General features: G+C 43.9%; 1 protein-coding gene across 2 annotated transcripts in view; it reads left to right on the top strand.

Moving 5' to 3' along the window:
- The window catches only part of ANTXR1 (ANTXR cell adhesion molecule 1), a 214,224-nt gene that overhangs the window by 53,472 nt on the left and 136,113 nt on the right, over window positions 1–24,639 (top strand). For both annotated transcript variants that reach the window (XM_040623392.1, XM_008699952.1), the window contains exons 4-9: window positions 886–967; window positions 1,546–1,579; window positions 2,823–2,902; window positions 5,914–5,982; window positions 7,684–7,764; window positions 21,832–21,892. In XM_040623392.1, coding sequence (XP_040479326.1) covers window positions 886–967; window positions 1,546–1,579; window positions 2,823–2,902; window positions 5,914–5,982; window positions 7,684–7,764; window positions 21,832–21,892 — 407 coding nt within the window. The remainder of the gene's footprint in view (window positions 1–885; window positions 968–1,545; window positions 1,580–2,822; window positions 2,903–5,913; window positions 5,983–7,683; window positions 7,765–21,831; window positions 21,893–24,639) is intronic.

The following is a 24,639-nucleotide window of genomic DNA, read 5'->3' as shown; positions in this document are numbered from 1 at the left end:
GCCCCTCCACCTCTGTCACGAAAGAGGCCTCTGTGAGAGAAAGGTCATTACAAACCCTTTCATAGGCTTACAGATTATGAATAAGCTTAATGTTTCTTCAGAAATTAACTTTTTTTGCCCCTTTGGGCACAGTATGGAGCTACTTGAAAGACAGGAATATAGATGTGGACATCTTACACCCCAGAGAGAATGGTCTACAAAGTTTCTCTTTGGTCCCCAGACCATCCACGTTTCTCATCACCAGTTGGACCCTTTCCCAGGGCCATAACCCACTTCCTCTTCCTGCCCCCCCCACCACCTTGAGCAACCGGAGTAAGAAAACACAGACACCAGCCCACAGAAAACACTCCTGGTTGTGCTGGAAAGCGTAGATTGCCTGAGCCTTCATTTTCAAAGCTGACTATATGGTTTCCCTTGACACGTGCGTGCGAGAGGCAGAGTTTGCTCCGGACACCTGCCCCTCCCACCTTCCGTCCTTGGGGTGGCCTTGTCCTGGGTTCTCATTACTCGCCTCTTTCTGGGTCACGTGAGCTGTTTGCATCTTGATATAAAGTTACCTGAGTTGTCGTGTCACCCCCTCCAGAGCAGTTGCATTTTAGGACTCGTTTCCAATGTAGAATGAAAACTTTGTCCTGCTAAGGGGTGGAAAACGCTTGTGAGCAGAGAGCTATTCCTGCAAAAGGGTCCTTTCACCTGAGATTCCCTACCCTCCCCTCTGGCTGACTCTGAATGGATAATGTGCTGCAAAGACATTCCTTCTAATAGGCTTTTGGGGGATCGTGGGGGTACCGTGGCAGGATCCGCACGAAAGATTAATGCGTACATCTATCCACAGCAAAGTGTGAAACGCTCTAATAAGACTAACAGGGTGTCTTTGGATTTCAGGGAACAGATCCGTCAGGGCCTAGAAGAACTCCAGAAGGTCCTGCCGGGAGGAGACACTTACATGCATGAAGGATTTGAAAGGGTAATTATAAACTGGTTTTCAACTCTAAATATAAAGTGTGACAGGGAAACATAAGGATGGCCGATGAGATAAGACACACGTAACTGAACACCCCCCAAGAGCGAGAAAATAAACACAATTTTCCCACAAGCTTGCACGCTGATAACTCTGTCCCAGAAAAGTGAATGTCCTCGCCCCTTCCGTGACACCGATAAAGGGCTTGTTAGCTAATGCTTGGCTGACTCTCATGAATCGTGCCACACACCAGTCCCCGGCATTTCCAAGGTAAACTTTTCTAGATGGTGTGTGAGTGGTTGAGACAGGACGTCAGTGACTTCAGGCGTAAGGAAAACAAGTCCCAGTCTGTGGGAAGTAAGACGTGGATCCCTGTTCACAAGCACATTAGTTAAACATCACGGTAACTTTAGATGAACGGCATCCATTGACATTTGAGCAAAACCTGGGTGGGTTACCTAAAGAATCGAGACTGAGCCGGCCTACACAGCCAGCCCCAGAGCGCACTGCCCACTGTGGTATCTGGAATATTGGAATAGCACACAGTGGCTCTAGGTTTCATGTCTCTTCCGTGTGTTTTTCAGGCCAGCGAGCAGATTTATTATGAAAACAGCCAAGGTAAGACTATTGTATGAATTATCAAACTTTTTTTTCTGTTTTGGCTCCCAAAAGAAGTGCCTCAGTAATTTCATGTTACAAAAGATGAGTGGGCTGTTGCCCATAATCCTCCACACTTCATCCCAAAGAAGACATGGAGAGCAAGACGACACATACCAGGTCAAATTCTACTGTCCTGTTGATGCCAAAAAAAAGTTACATAAAAGTAATGAGGAGCCCATTATGGGCCACAGTCTATAATGCCCATGAACAGCTTTGCATGTTGAATTCATTAAATTAATAAGTACTTAGAAAAGTTAGTAACTCTTGGATTTTTACGTCAGATTTAATTTTTTTTGGTCCTTCCCCAAGCTCCAGGCCTCTTCATTACTGTGATTGGATAGGATATTAAGATTAAGATACCAGTGTGGTTTAAAGTTGGCTTCATTTAAATGAAAAAAAAATGCATACAATGTACTTAACATATAGAAAATATACTTCTTATAATTTTAGCTCTTGTTACTATTACTACAGTCTTTCATGGATAGCCTTTCTTTATCTGAGGCAAATCTTTTGAAAGCGATTCAGTATTACAGTGAGGATTTTTCTCCCAGGCCTGTAGAGGTGTCTTCTTCTTCTTTCCCTCTCAACTGCGACAAATAGAACAGACCCAGTATCGATAATAATGCCTGTTAATATAAACCAACCATCAGCAATGTTACTAGAAGTCTAAAAATCACTGGAAGAATTCTGGTAGGTTTTTCCAGCTGCTATAATAACTTCCACTCAGCTTGTAAATTATGATGACTATTTCTCCTTGCCCGGTTCTTCAAGGGGTAATGGGTATGGTTAACTGTGGCCTGTGAGAAGGACTCCTGAACAGCCCAGCTGGTAGAGTTCCCCCCTCCCCCGCCGCCAGGCCTTAACCTCAGTCACTTGGACTCTTCATAGAAAATCATAGAAGTTTGATTCACTGGAGCTACTCCCAGCTGTAAGTCCAGTGACCATTCTAGCAGGCTTGGCCATTTTTTGAGGGAAGACTGAGAAACCTACAAGCAAAACCCACTCCCCCCAAAGTCTGTCCCCACAGATGCATTCTTCTTCTTAGTTCTGGAGGTGTTTCTAGTCCCGAAAGAAAAGTTGCTGGTTCTCATAATATTGACCTCGGGAGGTTGAGGTCATGAGACATCAAGCCCCAGGACTGAGAGGGGGTTTCCCTGAGTGCGGCAAGATGGATTGAGTGGGTCTGTGTTGTGTTGAGCAGGATACAGGACGGCCAGCGTCATCATTGCTTTGACCGATGGGGAACTCCATGAAGATCTCTTTTTCTATTCAGAGAGGGAGGTAAGCGATGGCCTGGCCTGTATCTAACACAGACATGGAAACAGGGCTCCTTCCTCCTCGGAAACGGGCTGCACTCTTTCTACTCAGACAACATGATAGGTGTTCTTTGTAAAACCCCCGGGGAAAATTGTGTCTCATATGTAAAAAATAATAATAACAATTCATTTTTTCAAAGTGAACACTCATGTCTTACACATGGTAGATGTTTCTCCCCTTTCAAAATATTTGCCTGTTACTCTGTGTTTTAAGGGATAAAAGTTGCTTACCATGACTTGATTGAAAGCACTATATTTATCTAGCAGTTTCGAAATAACTATATATCACTTTCAAACAAAAACATGGGTGCCGTTTTTCCTCCATTTTTGCTAAAAACAGGAGGAGGGGAAAGAATTACTTGAAATATGTAAGAGCCAGTCTTGTCAGAATGTATGAATCATTGAGATTCTCACTCCAAGAATCAAAGTTGAAAATTAACTGGTAGCAAAGTAAATTGTAATCACTCCGACAGTATTTCTCCTTCCTTTTCTTTATGTTCTCAGAAAGTACTCCTTAAAGCAAGTGAGAGAATTCTCTATAAACGAAGCTTCCAGTTTGGATCAAGAGTTTCAGAAAAAGAGGTTTATTCAGGAGTTGAAAAATAATGTTTATATTTAGGAAATCCTTTCCTTTCTAGTCTGAGATTTGAGCCACACGTATAATTGGCCCAAGAAACCAGTTCACCATTACTGACAAAGTGACAAAGGCTCCTTCGGGCCAAGTTAGAGAGAAACACAATAAGGCACAATAAGGAAAAAGACAGGCAGTGAGGAAGGAGAGCATTGCTGGCCTCTGGGGGAGATGTTAATCAGAGCGTGACACTTACCTGAAGCTCTTGACTATTATTTGATTTAAATTCAGCTCCCTTGGCAAACAAGTATTCATTCATTCATTCATTCATTCATTCATTCATTCATTCATTCAGGGTTAACTGAGAGCTCAGCATGTGCTGGGCACTTTGCCTGATACTAGGGAAACAGGTGAGGAAGATACATTTGCTCCCTTCATGGTGCTTACCATGTAAGGACGTAATGATGCTTTTTGAGGCCTCTGCTGGCAAAGGGCATGAGGACATGATGGAGGTAAACACGCTACTTCTCCCCGGCCCATAATTAGTACAAAAGATCATTTATAATGCGGAAACACATAAGTAAATGTGCCCGCCTGAGCATTTGGAAAGTAATATATTTCCATATACTAAAGTTGAAACTAATAATACAATGGGAATGCAGAATGGCTTATTTTGGGTGCTGAACAGCAGTCAAATAAAGTAAAAACCCTAATAAGGAAATAACTGAATATAAAATAAATGATGGATGTCAGAAGCTTAAAATATGGGTTAGTAGAAAAGAATTTTAGGTATGGCACGTACAAACTTGGAAAAATATTTGGAGTGCCGGCGCCAAGAGAAGGAGGCTTTCGGAAAAAGAAAGATAAAGCTCGAGATACATAAAGAAATGGATCTTTCCATTTTTGATAACCCTATATAAAGCCCAATTAGATGGAAAGAGTCACAGAAATTATTACACATAAGGCTGGAGCTAGACTGTGTCTGAAAGTTTGTTTTATCCTTAAAGCAGCAAGGCATATTTTTTAAATGAAGAATAAAAAGATTTATGTTTCTGTTTCTTCTAAAATTCAATGTTTCAGAATGTTTCAGTCACATGTGCGTTTGAATACTAAAGTGAGGGGTGGAGGAGGAACACAATTCAAATCAACATGCATACACCGAGCACCTACTATGTGTTTGCTATCAATTATTTATTAAGCGCCTACTGTATATTCTGATGATTTCCAATTTTTATTTTCTATTCTGAAACACAGAAGAACCTGGAAATAAGATACCAGAGCATTTAATAAATCAAATATTAAAATCAAACCAAAAACCTGGATGTTATTCATTATGTTGCCCTCTTGATACTTAATTGTAGAGAAGGTTATGGGTTCACTTACTCAAATACAGACCGTAATTCCCATACCATTAAACCAGTGTATTCTGTGGGAATGAAAAAGACCTTATTCACAAAGGGTGCTGACATTTATAAGCATCTGCGTTGTTCTAGGCCTTGTATGAGGAGCTCTGCATATGTTATCTCATTGAATCCCCAAACACTTTACAGAGCAAAGCCAAACCTATGTATATGGGGTTCAAAAGGCCACATCCTTTCTATTATATGAGGCTGTTATTACAAAAGAAGAAAAGTATGTCAATAAAAAATTTTCAAAGAAATAGAATAATCATTTCCCCAGAATACTTTTTTAAGATTTTATTTATTGGGGCACCTGAGTGGCTCAGCCGTTAAGCATCTGCCTTTGGCTCGGGTCATGATCCCAGGGTCCTGGGATAGAGCCCCGCATTGGGCTCCCTGCTCAGCGGGAAGCCTGCTTCTCCCTCTCACACTCCCCTTGCTTGTGTTCCCTCTTTCACTGTGTCTCTCTGTCAAATAAATAAATAAAATCTTTTTAAAAAGATTTTATTTATTTATTCTTGGAGAGAGCAAGCAGGGAGAGGAGCAGAGGGGGAGTGAGAGGGAGGGGGACAGAATCCCAAGCAGACTCTGTGCTAAGCACGGAGCACAATGCAGGGCTCGATCTCAGGACCTGAGCAGAAATCAAGAGCTGGATTCTGAACCGACAGCCACCCAGAAGCCCCTCCAAGAATATTTAATAAACTTATCCTAGCCTCCTGTTCCCTTTCCCTCCCCTCATCTTTCAAATCCCTTCATCAAGACTTTGATGGCTCTTTCTCAACACGTCCCATTGGGCTAATCAGCCCCACGTCTCTTATCCTTGACATTAGAATGTGGTGTTTACTGGAGGGTGAGCATTCTGGGAACAGGGATTGCCTTCTCCATTGTGGTACCTGGCACATAGTAGGTGCTCAGTAAATACCTGATTGTGGAAGTTAGTCTGGTTAATCCAAAAGGAGTATATTTGCCACTTCTCTGTCTAATGTTTTTTCTCCATTGACCCAGGCTAACAGATCCCGAGATCTCGGTGCCATTGTTTACTGTGTCGGTGTGAAGGATTTCAATGAAACGCAGGTATGGATTGCCTCAGGTCTGGGAGCACTAAGCTTGTGAATGAGAGAGAACGTGTCTACTCAGGTCAGCAACACAAACACCCCTTAAATAGGTTATTTTTCCGTAAACGTTGAGCGAGAATTACTGGATGTGTGAGGGACGTGTAGCCAAAGCCAGTGCACTTGGGGGCCGTGAACACAGACTATCCAGGCGGTATCTTCCTTGGTTGACTTTCTTGGTAGATGTTAAATTGCCAAGGTGTCAAAACAGATCTGAATAAAATAAGAAAACTTCTTGGTTGGTTGTTTGTTTGTTTTTTTCATTTAATTTAATGAATCTAATTTTGCTTAAATGTCAAACATCCCTCTTCTCCCATTAGAAATTCAGTGCATTTTCAGTACAAAAAAATAAATACACAGTTGGCCCTTGAACAGTGCAGGGGATAGGGGTATCAGCCCCCCTGCACAGTTGAAAATCCATGGACAACTTTTGACTCCCCCAAAACTGAACTGGTAACAGCCTACTGTTGACTGGAAATAATATAAACAGTTGATTAACACATATTCTGTATGTTATACGCATTATATGCTGTATTCTTATAACGGAGTAAGCCAGACTAAAGAAAATGTTACTAAGAAGGTCATAAGGAAGAGAAAATAATTTACAGTATTGTACTGTATTTATTGAAAAAAAATCCCGTGTAGGTGGACCTGCTCAGTTCAAACCCATGTTGTTCAAGGGTCGATCATAATTGGCAAGCGGGCGAAAAATATGTACAAGAATAGATATGCAAATTGTGAAATTTTGCTAACAACCTATATAAATGTTCCTCAATGTAGTTCATCACTTCCTTTTTTTTTTGACATGGGACAATGCTTATGATATGTTATTAGGTGAATAAAATAGGGTTACAGAACAGTGGGAATATCTCAGTCCACTTTTAAAATAAATGTGTTTATTTGGGGAGGGAAAGCATGAAAGACTACGTAGTATATCAGATTAATAATAGAAAAATGATGGGTGAATGATAGGTAGGTAGATAGATAGATGAGTACCTTTTTTTCTTTTTAACACGCCTGGGTTTTCTGAAATGTCCCACTGGTTATGTGTTACTTTTGCAATCAGGGGAAGTCGTGGCTCTGACCCTGACTGTGGCAGTCACAGAGCTACAGATTTGGAGTAGAACAGTCCACACATCAGTTTCTTCTTTCTCCTGCCCTCTGCTCCATAAAGCAGGAGGGCCAAACCAATTGCAAGGGTCCTCTCCTCAATGAGCAACTTGGGCGAAAGGTAAGGGGCTCCATTCGTTGGCCTCGCCCAACACCAAAGCTTCCATTTATTTTTAAAGTTGCTCTGAAAGGAAACCTGAGTCTATTCGGTTCGAATACAGTTGCCAACAGAAATTTGAGTGAATGGGAGAAAAATGAGCCAACGGCCTGCCCCAAATGCATAAATACATCAACCCAGGCCAAATGTTCGTCTAGCTGAGCAATCTTACCTCTGTTCCCCAGGAGAAAAGTACTAAAACAAATGTAGAAGCTGGAGCCGACCCTCCAGGGCTGCTCCAGAGAGGCTGCTGGTAAGCTCATTGTTACTGAGGGCTTTTCAGTGAGGCCCACGCTCTCAGGTTCCTCTGGGTTCTAAAAGTCGATGGAGCCCGCTGGGCTCCGTTGTCTGCAGCCAAGCCTGACACATCTCCATGTGTGTTTGCTGTGTTCTCAGCTGGCCCGGATTGCGGACAGCAAGGACCACGTGTTTCCTGTGAATGACGGCTTTCAGGCTCTGCAAGGCATCATCCACTCAGTGAGTAGAGCACTGCCTCTAAAACCGGACATTGGGCCCTCTCTGCCCCCGATCCACTAAAAAGTCCCCTGTCCCTCTCTCTGAGGCTGGCGTTCTCTGCTTGAGACAACAGTCCTTTGTCGACCTTTGTTACCTATCCTGTCATACTTCTCCCTCCTGCCTTCCATGCACGTTTCTTTTGTCATTCTCCTGTGCCAGTGTTACCCTACAAGGTCAATTAAAAATTGAAGGGACCCTGCTCTGGCAGCAAGCCAAACTTCAGATGGTTCCAGTTCTCCTACTGGAAACGTCAGTTGACGGTGTGCCCCTGACCTCAGGTTTTCCAACCATGACTGAATGCAAGATGCTTTCTAGAGCGCTGGCAGGCTCCATCTGTGTCTCTTGACCATCAGAGGTACTTTCAGCCAGTGGTTCTTTATCTTGGCTGCCTACTGAGGTCATCCGGAGCAGGATTTTTAAGACTTCCCAGGTGATTTTACTGGAACCACAGCTTTAGAGCAGTAGTTCCCAAATCTGAGGGATTCACTGTCCTCCAGGGTTTGCAGTCAGCCATCCCTCCTTTCCACCCCAATCTGGGTTGGATGGGACAATCCCTCAGACATGAATGGATTTTTTAGCCCCCCTTTCCTGTCAGTGAACAGGCTCGGCCTCTCTTTTCCACCGTCCATACATAGGCCAGGCCCTTGGTCTGGCGGGAACATTGGATGATGCCGGTCTTTAAAGTCCCAGCCAGAAGGCCAGTTTTTGTGCTGCACCTGTGGGGAAGTCCAGAAGCACTCTCTCCTCTACCTTTAGGTTTTGTGATTGGGCAACAATGGCCAGCAGTTTCTCCAGTGGAAGCTCACCAGGCTCCAGACTCAGGGTCCAGGAGGCAAATTCAGAGCTCAGAGGATCACTGTCCCCTTCAGATGTCAAGGGGGTCTTAATCCAGGGGTTACCAGCCAGAATCAGGATCTGCCCAGCTGCCCCATACTGACCTAGGAAACGTCCAATGTGGCTGTACGTTCATGCCCCCTCTCCCTCCCTCCAAGGTCTGCTAAGAACTCCTGCAGGGTAAGAAGAACTTTGGAGCTGGTCATCCCAGAATTTAAATGCTGGCCCAACGACTTACCATTTATAGATTCCCGGATGAGTTATCTCACTTGTTTCCTTATTTGTAAAAAGGGATTGATAGTAAGCTTACATCACCGGCGTATTTGTGGATTACAAGAGGTAACACTGGTGAAATTACCGAATATTTTTCCAAGCACATAATAGGTACTCAAGACATATGCATTACTTCCTCTTTCATTTTCCTTCCCCATCATATAATGGACAGTAGTGTCAGTTTTCCCCCAGTCCTCTAGATTTTCTTGAACATACTTAAAAATCACCTGGGAACCTCGTTTACAATACCAGTTCCCAGGCCCTATCCCTAAGAGATTCTATTGCAGACAGTATAAGATGGTGCCCAGGAATCTGCACCTTTTAAATCTGTTGGTTTGGTTTTTTTTTTTTTTTTTTTTTTTTTTAATAAATACCCCAGCTGCATTTTCAGAACGTCAATATATGTGACCTTAAGTTTTCAGAATTGTGAAAAATAGGGGCGCCTGGGTAGCACAGTCGTTAAGCGTCTGCCTTCGGCTCAGGGCGTGATCCCGGCGTTCCGGGATCGAGTCCCACATCGGGCTCCTCCGCTGGGAGCCTGCTTCTTTCTCTCCCACTCCCCTGCTGTGTTCCCTCTCTCGCTGGCTCTCTGTCACATAAATAAATAAAATCTTTCAAAAAAAAGGAAAGAATTGTGAAAAATAATCTCACCTCAGGTTAGGAACTCTTACCTTAAATAGGTACAGATGGTGGTCATCTTATTCAAGAGGTGTTTGTTTACAAGGATCAGAAACCAACTCAAACCACTTTCACCAGAGAGTGGAAATTATTGAGAGATAGAGAATTATCAGTCCCAATACTGGATCCCCAGGTGAGGGGCCCTTGCTCCAAATAATTTCTGGGATCAGTGTGGCATACTGACACCATAAGCAACCAGCACTGCAATAAACGTATAAACCAGTACCCAGCTGGTACAAAACATGATTTGGGGCTGACCATGAAGCTCAGAGGTGGATTATTGCTGGAGCCTTCAGGAGAAGGTGGGACAGACCCAAATCTGTGAAAGACCCAGGAGGAGTGATAGGTAGCACCGGGGAAGAGATGAGATGACCCCAGCCCAAAAGCTGGAAAAGGGAAAAGCATAGTCCAAGGACAATAATAATAATAATAATGCCTCTCTGTCTGTGGGGAGAGTTTGGTAAAGGATCAGGAGTAATAAGAAACAAGCCTAGACATTGGTTTGGAACCAGACTGATAAGAGCCCTGAAGGGGTTTCGATTCCAACTTCGTGGGTGTAATCACGGAAACATTTGGAACATCTAACAAGTGATATTTAAGAGAAGAATCTGATGGTGGTGTCCATGACATAGGGGGAAAGCGGGGGGATCTAGGGGCAGGAGCCTACCGCAGCATGAGTGCAGAGTCTCGCTTGCAGATGGCTGGATTCTGAACAGGGACAACTCTTACCTGTGCAAAGCTTCTTAGGAGCCATGTGCCCACATCATTCAAGAGGCAGTTCCTACCCAAATCATGAGAATCATTTTATCTGCATAAACTGGTGTTGTCCTTGAATATTTCAACCTTAGCAACTCACCCAAGCTCGACATGAGCCCCCAGATGTTTGGAAAGCTCTTCCCACCCCCAAATGGAAATAACTCCAAAGATGTTTAAGGAATTTCAGCAAAATGGTCTCCCAAAAACTGGGAAAAAAACAATAATTTGAGACTCCAGGCTCCAAACTTGAGTTGAATGATAACATTCTTATGAGCTTTTATCTGGGAGTTATGCTTGTGGTTACGATCCTTCCAACACTTGAAACCCATGTTTATGGCACTTGTTAATTCATTTGCTTGGACAGAGAAACAGGGACAAGCACGGCAGGGCTCATCTTTCTCAAGTCAGACAGAAATGATTATGGCCTGAAGTTGGCTATTTTTGAGAAGTAGGTTCATTTCTCCTGTGGATACTGCAAAGAAAGCTCTTGTTTTTCTCCCCGTGCCATCTGAAGCATCTATTCCAGCTTGTTCCCACGGATGTTGTTTTGTGGCTGGTGATTTTCTCATAATAAAACGGGACTGGGCTTAATTATCCCAAATCGGAGTACAGAGCAGCTCTCAACAAGCTCGGGTGGTTCATCAGGTTTTCAGCCCGTAACGACCTTATGTTTAAATCCCAAATCAAGGTGCGGGGGCTAATATTTGCCCTTTGATCCAGTACTCCTTGAAAACCGTACATAGTACACTCTTGCCATTGAGATACAAGTACAGCGATGGAGACCCTGGCCTGGCGGGGCTTGCAGTCTAGGGGCAGGGACACAAAAATGAGTAAATGCGTAAATATGTATAGTTAAAATTGTGATAAATGGTACAGAAGTGGCAAACAGCTACCAAGATTAAGAGTAAAGGGACTGACACAGAGCCCAGCCCCCTCTGAAGACGTGACCTGAAGAATGAAATCGAGCCACCCACTGGAAGAGCACGGATGGAACATTCTCGGCAGCGCGCGGCCCCGTGCTGGAGCGTAGCAGGGTGAAGGGAGAGCACCGCCGAAGTGGGGGTGGCAGAGAGGGCTGAGGAGGCAAGCCAAAGCTACGTCATGTGCCTCCTGGAGGACTGTTTTCCTCGAGGGACGGCGGGAACCTATAGCCAGATACGAAGTCTGACAATAGAACAGTGATGCTTGAAATTCAGACTCTCAGGGAATCTAGAATCGCGGCACTTGAGCCGTTCCTCCTCCAGATAACGAATAAAAAAGCCCTCGGGATCAGTAGGAATGTCGGCCTGTGAGGAAGAAAAGGCACAGTGACTCGTAGAGCATCTTCCGTCCACCAGCACTTCTGCCGGGCCCTTCCGCAGCCACTCTCTCCAGAAGGTCCCATCCCGGTTCTACAGGTGAGGAAGCTGGGGTGCAGGAAGCTCAGAGAAACTGCCCAAGTCTTCCTGCTCGTAAAGGTCAAGTGGGGATTCGAACCGAGGCCTGGTTCCAGAGAGGCTGCTCTTCCCACAATACTTAGCCGTGAATGTCTGAGGAAATGGAAACCCCACGGCGTGACCAGGAGCCGGTTATCCAGGGCCTGCATTCAGCAAATCCCGGAATTCTCGGCTTCCACAAACTGGCTCCTGTGTTTGGTCTTTTCACAGGTCCCCAGCCCTCCCTACTCTAAGGGAGAAGTTCTTAGGTGTTAGATTTATATAATGTTATTTTTCATGGTGTTCTCGCCTGTTTCCCATTTTAGTCTCTCAGCAGCAGGACATAGGGAAAAGGCAGAAAGAAATCAGCAGCTGTACGGGGCACCTGGGTGGCTCAGTCAGTTAAGCGTCCGACTCTTGATTTTGGCTCAAGTCCTGATCTCAGGGTGGTGAGATCGAGCCCCATAAGGGGCTCTGAGCCCAGAACAGACTCTGCTGGAGATTCTCTCTCACCCTCTGTCCCTCCCCCTACTCCCACGTGCTTGCTCTCTCTAAATAAATAAATAAAATCTTAAAAAAAAAAAAAAAAAAGAAAGAAATCAACAGCTGTACATCACAGCTGTAATTGGGACCAAACATCGTTCCTTTATCCCAGGGAATATGATCCCATTTTAGCATCATAACAACCCTGTGATGAAAACGTTCTTAGTCCTATTTTACAGATGAAGAAACTGAACCTCAGGCAGCCTTCCCGAGAGCACGTGGTGTAAGGGGTGACTCCGGGGCCAGTGCTCTCTCCCCCCTCTATTTCCTTAGGAAGGTAAAACTAATAAGAGCTACCATTTCGTGAGTCCCGGGGTTCTGGACCCGGTGCAGATCATTTTGCAGAGGCGTCTCATCGGAGTCTCTCGACCAGCCGTTAGTGTGGGTATCGTGATCCCTTCCACAGAAGTGCCTGCCGGAGGGCCAGAGATCCGCTAGCTTGTGCAAGGCCGCCGGCCAGTGAGCAGTGATCCGGAATCGACTCCACGGTACCGCTAAGGGCCACGATGGGAGTGACCATAGCTCTCTACTCAGTAGTGTGGGCAGGCCAGGAAGCAGCTCCATTTCAGAGAAGGGGGCACGGAGGACCAAAACTGCGACATGGCTCGACGCGGTTCACATAGGTACGGCAGAGGCAAGCCAAACCCACGTGCTCTGACGGCCGGGAGCGCAGCGGGTGGGAGGAGGCGCTGTTACTACTAGGTGGGGAGCGCGTGGGCAAAGAGTGGCTTCTGCTCGACGGGTGAAGTTCCCTCGCCGGGAGAAGCTGGCAGCGTAACGCAGGCTGAAAAGAACATCTTTCCTTCCACACATGCTCAAGGACTCTACCTCTGAGGACAGAATTTCTACTTGCTTTTGCAGAATACGGTTGATAAATTATAAGGCAGACTTGGGGTGGTTGAAAGATTGTAGCCCTTAAAAGCCAGTAAAACTGTAAAGGAAGAAAGTATCCCTTCGCCTTCCCTTCTTGTGGCTTCTTCGGGGAATTTCCGCTGACCACAACTGGTAAGGGTAGCGCCAGCCCTCAGGCGAAAATATGAAGCAAAGGTCCAGCAAGGCTCCTGGGTCTTTGTTTGCCTTTGCAAAAGTGCTGCAGCCAGTGAAACGGGAACCTGCGTGAGGGCTGGTTTCAGATACCACTGACATCGGTCTGCAACTTTGAATCCCAGCACTTGGCCTGGTTACCATGATGCCAACCCCTCCCCGAGCTGTCCCCACTTTGTGTGCAGTTGAGGGCGGTGCCTGGAGCCAGGCACACTGCCTATGAGAAGGAGAACCCAGCGGCTGGCACCAAAGCGTGTCCCTCTAGGAGTATTTCTTTGGAATAAATATTTCAGCCTGCGTGGGACTTCCTATTAAGCAAGGGTGAAGCAGTGCCTAGAGCATTCCGCGTGTTTGATCAACAATAAACAAGTATGAGCAAACGCGACTCTACTCGCAAGGATTTCTCACGAGTTTTGGCATGAACATCCTGGCTATCAAGGAAGCTGTAAGATCAGCGAAACTGAAGAGTAAATCTTTTCCATGGTGTACATACAATTGTTTTATTTATGAAAACCAGATTCTGTGCTTATTTCTCCCTTTCCCTCATGGGAACTGGAAGACCCATACCCCCTAGTCTGGCCCAGGCCCTAACAAAGCTATGACAAAAGGCGAAGCCCGTCTTCTATGCCTTCCCTTCCACATACTCTTCCAAGACCCCTCCAGGAACTGTTAAGGGCTGCCCTCCAATCAAAATCCTCATATTCGCACCATCCTGGAAAGTACCTGACTTTACTGAACTAACCCTCTTTCCAGAACTAGCAGAGGGGGAGGCCCAGCTCAGCAGAAGCAGCCCTCCTCTTAAGTCAGGCTTGTTTGTGATTGGCAGAAATCCCCTTCTCTTCCTTTGCCCCATCTGAATCCTGTCTCAAAGCCTGTCTGGACCTCCAGGAGGTCTTCTCCTTGGAGTCTGGCCTGGTCTGTCCACCACCTTGAACTCTCCCTGCCTTGAACCCCAGTGGCACTAATTGTTGGCCTCATTTGCTTGGCACTTGGGTCTTTTGCAGGCTCTCTGCCCTTCGTCCTGGTCAGATGCTAAACAGTGCCATCACAGACACTGCCCCTTTGTTGTATTCTTCACGTGCCTGATGCTATCTACACTTCGCATACTTACTCATGACAAAGCAGCCCAGAGAGCTGATAGGGTTCGTGACCTACACTGCATGACAAGTGGGCAGCTCCGTGGCTCTGTTTCTGGTAAAATCCCCTCCGTCCTTCCCCCACCCCCTCTTCCAAGATTGTGTCTATAAATGATGGCATTTGGGGTTCCATTCACATTAGCAGGCCTGGATACAAAACACAAATAGAACCAACTGTAGTTTCTGTAGTGAGCGGAAATTCTTTTTAAAAAACACCGGCCTCCACGATTATTAATTAGACTCAGACTCTGCAGACATTCGGGTCATTTCGACTAGGCTATTATTTCTGTTTGGCTTATTGAAGAGTCCAAATGTAATAAAAATTCCTGTAGCTGGACAAGGCTACCAGCATCACCAAGGGGCACGTTCAGTCACTCCTCAGGTCACCCCCACTCCTCCTTTCGGTTCCTCCTCCTCTCTGTGAGTCTGCGAAGACCCACTGGGAAAGCAACAGCAGAATTGAGAACAAAATCCAGTGAAACGCTGCAGGGTTCAGCTCTCAAGGAGGGCAGCTGACTTCGCCAATATTCTGGAGGTCGATAGGCTCATCTTACTAAATAAACCACGTTTCGGAGTTCACAGCTATCTGAGCTTTCCATCTGAAAACAGGAGAGGAAAGTGGTATAGCGGGGAAAAAAGTGAATTTCCTCAGTTTCAGGACTTTGTCCTATGCTCCTTCACGCCAGATTCACTGAATGCAAAACGAACTGGGGGAAGAGTTGTATTTATTTAAGTGAGCTGGGTCACCCCCCGACACACGCACCCCAGACAGAAACTTTTGCATATTTTGAGGATAAGCACTGTTGTCCAAAATTCAGCAATCCGTTTAAACTGTTTTTTGCATCTTCATTTGGGATAATATATGAGTATACATAAAATCATACATGAATCCCAAAAAGAGGAGGGTATAATGGTAGATTTTTATTTTAAATTCAGATTTGGTAGAACTGACACGGATCTAGGATAATATCCATAGTTAACGATAGCTGTGCCTATTGGTTTAAAGTGGGGAGTGGAATTTAGTTAGGAAAGGTGACTATCTTTTTTTTTGTTTTAACACTTTGTTTTAAACACTCTGGGGAGCCTAGGTGGCTCTGTCGGCTGGACAGCCGACCCTCGGTTTCGGCTCAGGTTGTGATCACAGTGTCATGAGATCAAGCCCCTCCATGCTGGGCATGGAGCCTGCTTGGGATTCTCTCTATCCTCCCTCTATTGCTCTCCCTGCTGCTTGCACTCTCTCTTAAAAAAGAAAAAAAAAAGTATTAAATAAATAAATAAATAAATGCTTTGTTAGAAATCAAATAAAGTCAAAATTCATGGAGACAACATTGCCAGTCCTAAAGGCATAGACGAAACAGTCGTATATCTCAAGCTGTCATGTGTCTCAAGCAGTGGTCCCCAGGCTTATCCAACGTGCATTCTGCCATCGGCTGTAATAGTGTATGTGGCCTTCTGTGGGAGCCTGAGTCCCATCCCCAAGCCCAGACCTCTCCATTTTCCCAAGTAAAGGGGTCAAGGCCTTTTACAAAGCAGGCCAATCCAGATCTTAGACACGGGGACATGATACACTGACAGCATCGTTGTTTAAAAAGATAAGCCATTAAAAAAAAAGAAATAAGGGTGCTGAAATAGGCCATCTGGGAAAGCTGTGCCCCAAAATGGTGGTGCTTAATAAGAAGAGGGAGGTGTTACAGGGTGCAGAATATGGCCTTGTTATTCAAAAGACCCTAAGATTGTATTTATAGAGAAAAAGGAAGGCCATAACCTAATACGCTATAATGCCAGAGTATGAAGCAGTGCAGAAAATATGCCATTTATTCATTTATTTATTCAATGAATATTTATTTAATGCCTACTATGTGCCAGGTTAGGCCTTGTGGATAGAGCATTGGATAAAACAAATTCATTCCTCACCTGTAGAGTTCATAGTCTCAGGAGGAAGACAGGTAATGACCAGACAATCAAAAAAATAAATATATAATCGTCAACCATGATAAGTCCTCTGAAGGATAGCGGTATCTACTAAACTGTGGATGGGTGCAGAAATATTTCATTGGTAAAATCACCAGACCATAGGTCAGGTGGCAAAATCTATATTAGATTTGAAGGGTGACAGTGAGAGTAAGGACAGCTGCCAAGTTTTTGTCTTAGAGAACTACACAGACATAATCAGTCAATGGGTAGTTAACTAATCTTGGGCCAGCCTACCTCAAGCTCCATCTTAAAACCAGAATGTGCTCTTCATGACAATAAAGACACCAAGAAACCTGCTCTGAAAGATTTTCTGGAAGACGGGCGGAAGCAAAAAGTCCCTATACTATGAATGGTTGAAAGAGTCTGGTCTTTATTAACAGACACAAAATCTTCTAACAGGAAATGGCCAAGTAAATAAAAACCGATTGTGTATTGGGGAAGGAGGCAGGGCAATTAGGAAAAAAAATTAGGGCTGTGTACGGTAAGGGAGGGGTTTCTGATAACTCTATGTGAATATTCACAATAATTTAAGGATTCTTGAGAAATCTCAGCAGAAACTGTGAACTTTATGAAAAAGGACACTAGAGTTTTAGAATCCAAAAAAATAAACTCTTTTATACAACCTGGACTCGTCCGTAATAGATTTCACTTTAAATATATTGGATAGTTTTTATTACCTGGCAAAGTTCTTTTACATCTGCTTCTCCTCTTACTCCCCCAAAAATCTAATGAGATGAGCAAAAGTAACCATACCAGTAGCAACACATCGCATTGATACAGTCCTTTATGGATTTCAAATGTGCTTTCCCGTTTATCTTGTTTTTGAAATCTGTCCAAAAGATGACAGGAAAATATCATTAGCCATCTTTTGGGGTTTTTTTTCCAGCAAATATGATTAAGCAGGAGCCAGTGGTGGGTGATGGGATAGAAACATACATGAGCTACTGTCTCTGCCCAAGAGAAGTGGCAATCATAGTATTACCAAAAGTCATAGTAGCCACTACCATTGTCTGAGAACCGAATATGTGTCACACATTCTCCTAAGTGCCTTATTTTTTTTTTAAGATTTTTATTTATTTATTTGACAGAGACAGCCAGCGAGAGAGGGAACACAAGCAGGGGGAGTAGGAGAGGAAGAAGCAGGCTCATAGCGGAGGAGCCTGATGTGGGGCTGGATCCCATAACGCCAGGATCACACCCTGAGCTGAAGGCAGATGTTTAACGACTGCGCCACCCAGACACCCCTTCTAAGTGCTTTATTGCTAAGATTGTTCTGAGCATGTTTCTTGGTGCCTTGTTTTCATGAAGGGCACTTGTCGGCTGGTGGCCGAAGTGTTGTTAAATGATTGTCTACTGATGATCACACCTGTCTAGTTCTATGAGACAAAAACCTTGTCAGTTTTCCTTGATTTCACTCCCTTCCTGACTCTCCAATCCCACGTGAATTTGACCATCTAAGTCCAAATGAATTCACAAGCTGAATGTCTCTGCATTTATATCAGTCATTCATTCTACCTGCGAGGTCAGCATATTTCTTATCCCCCTTTTACAGAAGAGGAAACTGAGCTTTAATAACTTGCCCAAGTCCACATGGCCGGGAAGTGGCAGGGCTCAGATTTGAACATAAATCTGTTCAGAGCCCAAATATATCTTATCTGTCTCCAGAGCCCAAGTTCTTAAGAATAATGGTTACCATGAGTGGAGAACTTACGAGGTTCTGGGTGCTGTGCTGTGGGCTCTGCCAGTATTATCTCACGTAATCTTCCCAACTCAACAACCTTATGCAGTAGGTACTGTTCTTATCCCACTTTTATAAGTGAGGATCCAGAGACTCAGAGAGGTTGTGAAACTTGCCCAAGGTCACACTGCTCATGAGGGAGTTGACCCAAGCAATTGGATTCCAGATTGCAGGCTATACTCCATATGTTAAACTGCTCCCCAAAATTAGGATTCAGAAAAGTTCAAGGACATGTCAAGGACCATAGGTCAGGTAAGTACAGAACCAGGGCCAAGACCCACTCCTCACATTGAATTATACTTGAGGCATGTGGTGGTCTTCACCCAGTCTCCATCGGAAGCCAATGTACTCTCACCTCTGACATCACCCTGACCCTGTGTGAGTCCATTCCACTCCCTCAAGTGACTTCCCCGTGCTGTATCTGTACTTCTTCCATGGCTGCCATTGCTCAAGTTGGGGACAGAACCTCTGCTTCCCCGCCCCCAACCCCCATCCGGTCTCCAGACGGTACGCTGATCTATTGTCTGCTGCAGCTCAGACAGACTGATTATAGTCTGGGCTGCTAATAACCAAGGGAACCCCCCAAATCCACCTTCTGCCATCATGACTTCCTACCTTTTGAAACCAGACATTTCAAACTAATAGAAGCCACAGTCCCAGACAAATCCTGCCCATCCCCCTCACTGATAAATTTTGCTCTATTGGCTGCAATGCATCCCTTCCAGATGTTTTAAGTTAAGATTGGGAAAGCTGTGTTTTTACTGGATTGAATCACAGTGCTTGGCTGACATTTTTTGGCCCTTCATACACTCCTTAGATTTATCAACTAATTGCAGACACTCTGAGAGAATAATACAGCATGTGTTTATTATGACAAAACCTGCTAGTGTGTCTTTGTGGTCAGAGATTCACGGGTGTTTCCTTTACCAACCCCTGGTTAAGTATGAAAGTTGGTTCAAAAACCTGGGTTCCAGGTCAGGAACTTCCATGTGTGAAAATTTCATGTATGCGTTTTGATGGCGTTTGGGAATGGGGACAAGATAGATTCGATAGCTCAGTGTTTATTCTGGGATTATTTTGAAATCTTTAGTTGTGGATGATAAAATGATTCATTAAGAGATGCCAAGTGCCTGAGGAATTTTATTTGAAACATTAGAAAAATAGCTTTGTGTTGTTCCAATGCCACTGTTTACTAAGTTTCTCCATATGGGTTAATTCTGTTTCTTCCAATGTGTCCTATTTGGAGATTTGTGCCTGAAGACATGCGGAAGGGTGGTTACCTCCCTCAGTCAAGGCAGCCACTGGCTGAGGTGGCCCTTCAGGCAGCAAACTTTGTTGGGAAAGGGCGTGGACAGTCATCACGGTTCAAGTAGGACAATTGCCATCTGGAGATGAGTGCCTGCACACCAGGATTCTGGCAAGCCCTCGTCCTCAGACGTTGCTACCTACATAAGAGACCTAAAGGGCTGGATCAACCATTGGAATGGGAAGATGGAGAAGCCAGCAGGGAAACACGGATGCCCCGCATAGATCCTTGGGGTCCCTGATCCCAAGTCAGAATGACAGTGAAGGGAACTCAGGAGCTCATTGGTGATACAGCTCCCCAGGGCCAGGTGTGGGAGGACCACTCACTGTACCCGAGATGGGCACAGACTTGGGGAGTTCAGTGCATGTGTGTTCTGATGTCGGAACACGCTCTGGCACCAGTGGGGATCTGAGGCTATACCTGTGTTTGAGGTGGGGGTCGGGGGTGGCTGGGTAAACCAGGGGCCAAAGAAATAAAGCAAGCGCACTGACAAAAAGGAACAAGTTGCTCCCTACCATGGAACCATGCAGTAGCCAAAAACAAATAGAGGAATCAAAGTACAAAAGTGCCTTTTAATTGTACAAGAGAGGGAAGGAATGTCAGGACAAGTTAGCTGGAAACCTGAATTTTAGAATTGTCAAAAAAAGAAATAGTGCTTCTTACAACTTTTGGGTCTGGAGACTTACCTAAAACACATGGTTGTGAGAGAGCGTGTTTCAGTGACTACAATTCAATGTGTTGTCATCTGTCCATCAGACAAAGATTTTCTGAAGTATGTTCTTCATTTCCTTTCTCAATGCTTCTCTATGAGGACGCCCAGATTTCTCTCTGGAATGGGTAAATATTATCTCTTCTGAGAAACAGATTTGTTTTTATTCTACCGATTGAGAATCTCATAAATATTGCCTGACCTTCTTCTCATTCGCTACTAGAAAGTTTAGAACTAAATCCATGAGCCACTCCTAGTAAGGAAATAAGCTCTTCACAGTATATTTTTTTCTGTGTTATTCTCATTTCTTACTTCATCTTCCCCTTATTTTTCCTTTAACCCATGTCCTCCCCTTTTGTAATTTATTGTGTCTTTCATTTGATTGTATCTTGTGGTGTCTGCGTCACTTCAGCTGGGACAAAGAAGCATATATAAATACATCAATGCAAATAAACGGGTGTTTCTCAGTGCTAGAAGATGCTTTCTTCTATTCTAGACTTTAAATGTTATAATTTCACTATTAATTCCTTCAACAAATGCCCCTTTCATAAATAGAGAAATGGTTTCCTTTAGCTCTCTGAATCATATCAATTTCCAAATTAAGTAAGGCCCAAATAAAAGATTTCATTTGCTTGGTAAATTAACTCAGTGTCCATTACTGGTTTAAAATGCTTGGATGAAATTTGAGAATTAATATTAAGCAAGACACGGGGTTCATAAATGGTGGAGAGAAGTGTACGCCCTACTAGGCAGATATCGTGCTTCGGCCCGAAGCAGCGTTGATTAACTCCCTGTGCGGTCATGGGATTAGTTCCCTGACACTCTCCTCTCAACCCTACAAGATGCTCTTCTGAAGAGAAGAGTCCATTTCCATTTAAGTAAGACTATCGGGGTCCAAAGAGTGAGGCACGACAAACAGCCTTCAGCATCCTCCCCCGAAACATCTTTCCAAACTTTTCTAACAAAAGGGCGAACTCTGAGTAACCTGAAAATGAGTCTCCATCGTACCTCTCCAGCTTTATTATCACTCCTCTTTCTACTTTTCAAGCTCCTTTTGTTCTAGCTAAAGAGGTTTATGTATTTCTATTTTCTTGGCTTTGTTCATGCCATTCCTTGCCTGGATCCCAACCTTCCCCTAACTCCTCTCCACTTGACAGAGTCCTACCCTCAGTGCCCATGGCTTCCATGAAGCCCCTCCCAGTGTACCAGCCCTCGGTGATTTTCCCTAGGAACTCCGTAGATCCTACTATCTGCCCCTTCACCCTGGCAACTACCACAATGACAAACCATTATTAATTATCTTTTCAAGTGTAACTCCCATTTCCCCAACCAGATGTTAAACCTCTCCATAACCAAGACTGGCATATCATAGACTCAATAAGTATCTGCTGAAAGAACAAATGAATGAATAATTCTTATGGTTTTGGAGACAACCAGAGGCATCTAGCACAATATTGGCTCATTAAATGTTTGATGTTAATAATACTAGTAAAGATGTTATCACCCATCCACCCACTACAACATAATGTCCTTGAACCTTCCTGTCTTGCTAACTGTAAGCGAAACCCCTGCTTCTGATAAAATAAGCTGTGCTTTGACTTTTTGATTTCCTCTCTTTCTAGATTTTGAAGAAGTCCTGCATCGAAATTTTAGCAGCTGAACCATCCACCATATGTGCAGGAGGTAAATTAAGTGCTAAATTATCTCATACAAATGATGGTATTTTGAGTTCAAATCACATTTATTTCACTGGTGGGGAGGAGGGGAGACAGGGCAGGAAGGGGGAGGGTGGAAAGAGAGTCAGAAATGGTTAAACAAATTTGCTGCTAGGGGAAAAAAGAAAAGAAAGAAGCAACATGTCAGTTGTTTGAAAAAGTCTGTCCAAATCCTCTTCTTTCATGGGAACTAATTGCGAGAGTATTTCAGAAATACTGGATTCCCACACATCACCACCAACATCCTGCTCTGAAAAGAAGTGGAGCTGATCCAGGAGAACCTCTTAAGAAAAAGAAGTGAAAAATCTTACCTTCTCAAATTAGACAAAAAAATATGACCACATGTACCCAGACCTGGGGCCTTATAAGAGATCTGGGCGGTGAGAAGCCTCAATTAGGGCTCATTAGCTCAAGCTGAACCCACCTCTTCAACCTGTATAGGTCTTTCATCTTAAAATAATTAGAAAATAGGGAAATTCCTTAATTATGCAATTACCCCCTTCATGAAGAAAACCCAGACTTGCAGTTTAGCAATGTGCAAATTACCGTGTTGCAACCTCGTAGTGAATCAGAAAGTCTAAAGACAATACAATTCCTGTCAATTCATAACATAATCAGCTCCCCTTTGCAGGGTTCTTGCAGACAGAAAGAATCTTATCTGCCGAACAGAGTACGTGGCACTTAGATGGTCAGTCAATGAATGTTGGCTGAATGTCTCGATTCATTATTGCCTCAACAAACAATGCACTGATTTTTGCCTATTTGACCCGTATTTACCTCTTTCACTTAACCATAAGAAATTAAAATCGTACCTTTGAACTCTCTAATTAAAATGAAGCAAAATCAGAAACTGAGAGCCAAAGACAGAACAAGGCCAAATAAAAACAAACGCTCCACCAACTGGACAGCAGAAAAATATCTTCCAAAATAATTCTTGAATCAAAGAGTAGTAAACCCACATCTCCTTTATGTACCCTTGAGATTTGAGACGATAAAAGCACCACATCTATAAACTTGATGAATATGGTACAGAAATATTAGGGTCTGCAAGATCTGATCCTAGCAAATGCATAGCTTTTAATGCTTCTTACGAGATGGAAAAGAAAAATAAGTAATTAAGAAGTAAAAGATTTTTTTTTAACTAAGGAAACACAAGAAAAAAGATTAAAATGCATTAATAAATTTAAACAGATGAAAGCAATTCAACTGATAAGTGATTGCAAGAGCTATTTCTTCAGTAGAACCAATAAAATAGACAGATCTCTGGTCAATCTGATCCAAGGAAGCTTTCGTTAGATATTTTTTAAATCTCTGACTTATCTGCAATACTGCATATTTTATAGGCCAGCAATAATTTCCTGTATCAGAGTAAACTATCCAATTCTATTTCCTTTATTTTTTATGAAGAAAAAATTAATACAAGACACAAAAATGGAAGCTAGCCCTAGCTTTTGAAAAAGGCAAGCTCCCACCTCTCTTGAATGAGAATCCTAAGGATTAAAACATGCTATTTAGAGAATAACTTTACAAAGGAGAAAAGGAAACTTCCAAAAGATACCCTTACACCAGAAGTTCTTCCGTGGATTTCCCTGAAGTTCTCTTGCTGATCATTCTCGGGAGTGAGTGGCTTTCCTGAAGCCCTGGCACCTATGTCATTGTCCCCAGCAGTGAACACCTGTCAGGTAGACCTGAGCATACCCACTCTGTGATTGTCACTAGGCTACTGCAAAGACCCAGGGATTTACAGGAGAGTGCTTTGAAAAGCATAAACTGCTGTACAGAACAAGGTGACATTACCCCCAACATCATTGTAATGAGGACTGAAGGTCAATGTGAGAACCCTGATGTTGATAACCTACCCAGATAAGAAAACATATCCCTGTGTTTCTCTACTGAAACAAAATTGGGGGGAACACTGATAAAGTCTAGAGTACCTGCAAAATGATTAACTCAATATGTGTTGGAGGTGAAAAGAAACAGGAAGTAATGGAGTGTCCGCATTTCTAAAGTATCATGGTGGGACCCAGCCCTAGAAAAATCTGTTGAAAAAGGTGAAATTCACTTTCATCAGAAATCTTTCTTCTCGACACCCCGCCTGTCTCTGTGAATTGCATTCCTTCCTGGGCCCCCAGAGCAGCCCCTGCAGCGGAGCTCCACCCAGGCCTGCCCTGCTCTAGACACTCTGTGCCGACAATTGCATTCCCCCAAGATGATGATCTCAGTTGGCTCTCACCGACAGCTCAGCAGCAGCCGTCGTTCTGACGGCAAACTGAGCTCCGAGAGAGGCAGCGAGATAACGCACCGGTGGACAGCAAAACTGAGCTCCAGCGCAGATCTTTATAGGTCAGGCTGCAAATAACAGGGTGAAATTTAATGGGACAAATACCAAGTGTGGAAGTGGGGTTCAAATGCCCGTTTAGGGAGACCCGACGTAGTGACCTTTCTCTCAGGGAAAAAGAAAAAACAGGGAGAAAGAGAGCTATCTTGATAGCCAACAAGAATACCTCTGAGGGGAAAAAAACGCTGATGTAATCTTGGGGTGCATCAACAGCCATCCAGTGTCCAGGTTAAGAGAACTAATCTCATGTCCTACTATTCCATGTCCAGACCATGGCTCCAAGTCCCACATTTTAAAAATGCCACTGACAAAGGCATGCCCATAGAAGAGGTGGTGAGTCTGGAAACAATACTAAAAATTCATTCACTGACTCTTTC

This window comes from Ursus maritimus, unplaced genomic scaffold (assembly GCF_017311325.1).
Source record: "Ursus maritimus isolate PB19 unplaced genomic scaffold, ASM1731132v1 scaffold_6, whole genome shotgun sequence".
Lineage (NCBI taxonomy): Eukaryota > Metazoa > Chordata > Mammalia > Carnivora > Ursidae > Ursus > Ursus maritimus.
This window is presented reverse-complemented; position numbering and strand designations above follow the sequence as displayed.